The sequence below is a fragment of the Boleophthalmus pectinirostris genome, unplaced genomic scaffold (genome assembly GCF_026225935.1).
Source record: "Boleophthalmus pectinirostris isolate CB_2022bp ecotype Guang Dong unplaced genomic scaffold, ASM2622593v1 HiC_scaffold_10, whole genome shotgun sequence".
Classification (NCBI taxonomy): Eukaryota; Metazoa; Chordata; class Actinopteri; order Gobiiformes; family Gobiidae; genus Boleophthalmus; species Boleophthalmus pectinirostris.
In genome coordinates, this window is record NW_026570971.1 from 24,602,479 (window position 1) to 24,609,522 (window position 7,044).

At 36.4% G+C, this 7,044-nt stretch overlaps 1 protein-coding gene across 1 annotated transcript; it reads left to right on the plus strand.

Annotated features, from left to right (window-relative positions):
* The first annotated feature begins 470 nt into the window (after window positions 1–470).
* Window positions 471–4,783, plus strand: emx1 (empty spiracles homeobox 1). Its single transcript, XM_020921655.2, has 3 exons — window positions 471–841; window positions 1,692–1,876; window positions 3,675–4,783. Exons 1-3 carry the CDS (start codon window positions 505–507, stop codon window positions 3,840–3,842), a joined length of 690 nt encoding a protein of 229 aa, XP_020777314.1. The 5' UTR covers window positions 471–504; the 3' UTR covers window positions 3,843–4,783.
* The last annotated feature ends 2,261 nt before the right edge of the window (window positions 4,784–7,044 follow it).

Here is a 7,044-nt window from a genome sequence, read left to right on the forward strand (position 1 = left end):
AATGACTTATTTTACACCGAAAATAAAATACTTATGAGGCCATATAATAGCCTATAAAATGGCTCCATATGTTCCGTGCATATCTGTTTATTAGTAAAGAATTTAATTTGAGACTATAATATTTCAGTATTATTCGTTGTTGATTGGTAAAATAATACCTTATTACTCACGGTAAGACATATTTTTTATCACATTGCTTTTGTAATTTCTCGAGTATTGCTCGTTCAATGAGCACATGAAAGCTCCCGCAGTGCACCTGTTCCCTCAAATACACAGGCATTAGACGGACGCAGAGGTTTAATGAAGAGAGGCGTGTTTCCACGCTTTGCGCGTGTGGTGGGGCTATTGGCAGCTGCTCCGGTCCAATCAGCTCTCTCCGTGCGCAGCGTCAGGTGTCGTGCACAAAAACAAGCAGTGCGCATCTCGGATTCAAAGGATGTTGAGTTGAAGAGTCTGGGATGGAGGTCTGAGTCCCGGTTTACTGGAGCATTAACAGGAGACGCGATGTTTTCTTCCGCGGGAAAGCGCTGCTTCACCATCGAGTCTTTGGTAGCCAAAGACAGTCCACTGGTGGCAGAGGAGCCTCTGAGGCCCACAGCGTTACCTTACCCCTCTCAGCCCGGGCCAGAGGCGCTTATGGGCGGGTATCAGCCGCCCGCTCCGGCCCGGCCGCTGTACCAGAGCCCGGAGCTGCTGTTCCCGGAGTCTGCGGCCCATCCTCTCGCTGTGGCGCCGCATCAGCACCTGCAGCACCCGCACTTTTTCGGTTCTCAGCACCGTGACCCCCTGCACTTCTACCCTTGGGTCCTACGGAACCGCTTTTTTGGACACCGCTTCCAGGGTGAGTACCGGACACACGCCCCAAACACAGACTAAATATATTAAATATGTAGTATCTGCGTAAAACGGTAAATGTATTTTAAGACTATATCCTTTTAAATATTATTTGCCTATGTTAAAATATAAAACGATGTAAAAGTAAAATTATTAAGAACTATTTTGCGCAATGTGCGCACGCATTTGACAAGTTTGACAAACTTAAAAATAAGTAATACAGCCTCTGAAACATTGCGCAATTTACAAAATAACCTAAACAAGAATCAAACATATTTATATATATGTGAACAAAAACAAAACATATCATGTATAAATGATACTTTGTTCATACTTATTTTATTAACACCAGTAAAATTATTAGGAAATATTACACAATAATGATCCTACGCATGTGTCAAGTGCGCGGCGTGACTGTGATATTATTCACCAACTATAGATAAACAAATATACATGTTTGTGTAAATAAATATGAGGCTATAGACGAGTCACAGACGACTGAACAAGCAACGATGGCGCGCGTAAAATGCCTGTGCCGTGCGTAAAACAAACAAAACAGATTTTTCATTCATATTTTATCAATGTTAGAATTTAACACACATTTAATCGAACTTTAAGTAAACTTTGATAATATAATAATAAATTATAATATATTATTTTTCATTGTTTATTTTTGGTTGCAAAATCTACATTTGCATCATACTGATTATTAACATATTTGGCATAACAACAAAAACATTACACACTTATTTAGTGAAATACCTTCAGGTCACGTGATAAAATTATTTATGCGTGAGCATTCCCCATGTTAATAAAAATACTCGTACCTCGTCTCTGAAGTCCTTTTCTATTTTTAGGTACTGAAGTGTCCCAGGACAGCCTCCTGCTCCACGGTCCGTTCGCCAGAAAACCCAAGCGCATCCGCACGGCCTTCTCCCCCTCTCAGCTGCTGCGCCTCGAGCGTGCCTTCGAGAAGAACCACTATGTGGTGGGCGCCGAGCGGAAGCAGCTGGCCAACAGCCTGAGCCTGTCCGAGACACAGGTGAGCGGAGAGACCCGAGACATGCAGTAGAAATATGTGCAGTAATCTGTGCTATAGAAATGTGTCAAATTTAATCTGTGCAGAGATTCATGCGCAAAATAATACAAGCCAAAGACCAGACCAACCGCGTTAAACATTTTCAAATATCGAGATCATTTAAAAAAAACATAGCAAAAACCTATAATAATAATTTACAAACATATTTCTTATTATAAATAAATTAACTCTAAATGATTAGTAGCCTGTTATGTAATCAATGTAACTGTATTGCTGTTTTTTGAACAAGGATGACGATGATGAGAGATTTATTTGAGCCGTTTTTTTTTTTTTTTTGTTTTTTTTTTCCTTAAACAATTTGGCCAATGCAGGTATTGTTCCATTTAAAAATGTTCAAGCAACGTAAACTACAATCACAAAATCAGTATTAGCTTCAATTCCATAATGCAAATTTACATCTGAAATGTTCCAGGCAGAAGAGTTTAGTCCTAGCAGTAAATCCCTGTCAAACTGACATGTCCATAAAGGATCTTATAGAGCGTGTAACAAAAGAGTGTGTAAACATTATTGATGCACAGTAATAATGAGAGAGCATTATGTCCTTCATTTACACCTAATAGGCAATAAACAGTTTTCCTGAATCAGCAAAAAGAAATGTCTATATTTTTTACTTTGATAAAAGGGTCACAACTGTAGTGTGTGCACAGTGTAACAACAGTTACAGCAATAGTTTCATGGCATCAGATTTGAAATATTTTAGAAGTGTTTGACTTTACAGTCCATGTTAGTACGTAAACCCTTCGCAGCTTTCATATGAAAAGTAACAATTAAAAAACAACTATTAGCTATTACTTTCTTATATTATATCCATATTTCCATTTCAACTTCTCTGCACCTGCCACCAAACCCAATAATATAATCCCCACAACAGTTCACTTTTTGTATTTTGCTGCATAAAATGTGCAAACTTGTAAGCAAAATGTATAAGTAAAAAAAAGAAGAAGAAAAAGAAGAAAATTAATTATTAACAAGGAGAAAAAATTTACTTGCTCAATGGGTTACCTTTTTACCTTTTTAGAGGTTTTCATATAACCACAAAAGTAACTCTAAACAGTGTATATAATACCTAGGGCTGGAAGACATAAAAAAAATAAAATAATAAGAATGGAAATCTACAAAATAGAATGTCAAGTATATTGTCTATAATTAAAACAGTTAAAAATTACAGCAAAAAGAGATAGAAACGTGTAGTGTAATTGCCCAAATAGGAGTACAAAGGGATATTTATGTACTTTTGTGGTTCATTTATGGTCCATTCATGTTTTGTTTGATCCTCAACCAAGACATTTGCAGACACATTTCAGCACATTCTTGGTATCTTGTCGAGATCATCTGAATATTGTTATCAAGAGGGGTGGACAAGAGGAGACACAATTTCCACAAGAACAAGATGCAACATGAGATTTTCACATCATTTCTATCAAATTTGAGTAGTTCAGTTCACAATTTTGGTCTCAACGTTTTTGTTTTACTTTATTTAATACTTTTACAGTCATTTTTGCTTTGCTTTTTGGATCTATGGCTTCACAAGAGGTGGAACCCGACAATACTCAACCTTTTTTGTCCAGTCAAAATGCAAATATATATAAAATATATATATATATATATATATATATATATATATGTCATGTGATAAATTTGTTCAAGTGTGCAAAATCTTGTAGCAGTTTTATCTTCCGAGATCCCTACATTATGCAAAAACTATGTCTTGTTTGTAACACATTTTTCTCCATGTTTTCAGGTCAAAGTTTGGTTCCAAAACAGACGAACCAAATACAAGCGTCAGAAACTGGAGGAGGAGGGTCCCGAGAGTCAACAGAAGAAGAAGGGGAACCACCATATTAATAGATGGCGCATCGCTACCAAACAGTCCAGTTCAGATGATATTGACGTCACATCGGAGGACTAACCCAACTCCAAAACAAAATGGACTAACTTTATTTATTATGTAATATTATTGATGTAAAGACTGATCATCTCCTGAAGAGCTTCTCGCATAGACTTTTACCGAAGATGCGGAGATCTTCAAAAATTGTTTATAGATCCCAATTCAAATGCTTGTTTTTTGAAAGAGCGCATTTGTTTAGTTACATCTACGTTTTTTCCACCTGACTAGATCATTAACACCTCATGTCTTTGCCACATCCGCCATCTGCGAGCTTGCCATCTTAATTTAAAATTGCTTCCAGACGAGAATGACGACTGCTTTTGGGGAACCAGGGGATGCAACATTTTTTGGCTTCAACAATAATGAAAAAATAAGCTCCAATCTTCATTGCAAGGTGACGGAACAGAAGATGCTGAGATTTATGGACTCAGAAAAACAAAACAAAATTGACAAAAAGTTAAATTTAAAGATGAACTGCGCAACCTTCTGGTAAAAGGTGCATGCTTGTCTCCATGGAGATGTTATTGCTTTGCCGAGAATGTTCCACAGTATGACATTAAACATATACATCTAACATTTATTCATTACAGGTGTTTCTATTGCTCAAAAATACAATCATTCCTTTTGTGAATAGGGACGACTCTCCACAGATCTGAGTTGTAATGTAGTGTAGTGCTGTGTTCCAGATAGTTTTAATCTATACTGTGGAACATTCTAGACAAAGCAATAGCATTTCCATGGAGACAAGCAGGTGGGGGACCCTCCACTATGAAATGTTGTGCAGTACACCTTTAAGTCAACAGATATTTTTGTTTTAGGTTTAAGAACAATACCTCTTGGTTTTATCATTTGTTTGCAGACTGCATTGTGCCGTACAAACCCTAAACTATATGAGACTTTTCAAACAGAATGTGTAATAACTTAAATATGTTTTAGAAATAATAAAAAAGTATTTCCCAGGACCCTTAAAGATGTCATTTTAGCACTTATCTTAAAGTTTACATCAAAACAGGTGCAACAATGCTAATGTTAGTTAGGTATAGAAAGCAAAATAATTGACTTTTTGATTATAATTTTGTAATAAATTTGTCCACCTTCTAAATAGTGTAAAAAAATCTATAAAAGATTCACATTAATGGTATCAGTAACATTAGACAGAAAAAAAAAAAAAACATCTGCAAATGTATGTCCAAACATGTCTGTACAGCTTATCCATGGGTTTTAGAATGATGAGAAATTAAGACGATTACCATAGCAATTAACAGTTAAAAGGAAAATATGTCATCATGAGGAAGGGAGCAGAAGCAACAGCAAAGTTTGGATACTATGCTCAAAACTTGCACTACAAATGACAACACACTTTAACCCCTATCAGTATTGCATTTTTAAATCATTCATACAATAATAAAACATTGCCAGTATCACCTTCTGTAATTACACGTATAGTACAAAGAATAAGAGTGAACAATGCGTGGTTTTGGTGCCAATCCACCTTCTTCGCTCATTAAATCTCCCTGTGAGCTCCAGGTGAAATGTGTGAAACAGGCTGCTGTAGACTTTGATTAAAACCACACAATAAGAAACACAGTGATTCTTCAGAGTAACAATGGTTAACTATAGTATGGATCACAGAGGGATAATGTCATATTTAAAAGTTCTCCATTACACAAAATTGACTCTTGTGATCTCAAAGCCATGTTAGAATGTTGTTACTTTATCAAAAACATACCTGGAGATGTGCTTTGTTTCATTCACACATTTCCAAGTAATGCTTTATTATTAGTTTGTCTGCATCTTCAAAGCTCAAAATGTTCAGTTCCACCTTGTGGAACAGCTACCTTTTACCTTTAGTTAAGTAGAGTTGTCGATTCTAGGGTTGAAACCGTCCAAATTATTGTAGTAAAGCTGAAGATTAAAAACACAGCGGGGCACTTCCTGTATTACAACATTATAAGGTGGGGTGTTTTCTGTTTGAGAGAAGCCTCTTAAAATACTCAGTCTAAATATGCAGTGTTTGTGTGTTAGATGTGTGAATGAAACAAAACATTACTCCAGGTATGTTTTTGATGAAGAAACAACATTATAACATAGATATGAAAATAGAGTAATACGGGCCCTTTATAAAGCAAATACTGTATCTCCTGCAGACATCAAAAACTAAAAGACAAGTCATCAAATGTGCTTTATTTCGCCTTGCAAACTATTTTACCCCTCTCTCTGTAACTGCTGCAGTAAGCTTCATCATTTTGGCTTTTGGTTTTTCCTAGTTTAACTATTTAAAACAAAATATTTGATCTATTTTATCTTTTCAATGGGGAAAGTCTTCAAAATTATATAATAAATATATAACAGAAACTGAAAACTCGTGAATAAAATATAATGACCAAAAAACTAGTATTACTCTACCAAATTCTAAATAGCAACCAAGAACTCTGAAAATCCACAATTGACAAAAAAGTGGTGGTGCAGAATCCCCAATATCATTTTTTTTTTGTTTTTTTAGCTGCAAAATATTGCATACAAGAGAAACTGAAACCCATGAAAAATATAAAATGACAAAAAACATGTTCAAGCTCCAGTAACTGCTCTACCAAATCCTACATTGCAAACAACTCAAGGGAATCCTCACTCCTACTCTTTTATTGTGAAGAGTAGATTTTCAAATATCTGTTTTTGAAATTGTTTGAATGATTTCAGCAATGAAATTTTACATATACAGAAACTGAAACCCATGAAAAAAATACAATGACCAAAAACATGTCAAAACTCTAGTAATTGCTCTACTAAATCCTAACAAGTCTGAAAATCCACACTTCTCGACAAAAAAGTGGTGGTGAGGAATGCAGCCACGCAGGTGTCAGGTGCAGCTCTCTAAATTCCTGCAAAAAGTGAAAAGGGGTCCTGAAGGTGTCTGAGGAAAAAAGGGGCTAAAAGTGAAGCTACTATTGCGCGCTGGCCCATTCACCGCCATCTGTCAGGAAGAGCGGAAGGAATTTGTGGTAATGACCCTAAAGCTTCAGAGATGAGCGCTGCGTCTGACCCCGGTGTTGTGTTTTGTAAGCTAAGAGCTGATACACAGGAGCAGGGCGGAAAAGGCTCCAAAATACGTGGTGAGCTGGTCCTTGCGCAGACACTGAGAAAAGCACACAATAAGTTAAACATCTGTGAGCACCAAAGGAAGCAGCTCCACTGTTTTGACTTTCCAGGATATCCTATACTCACT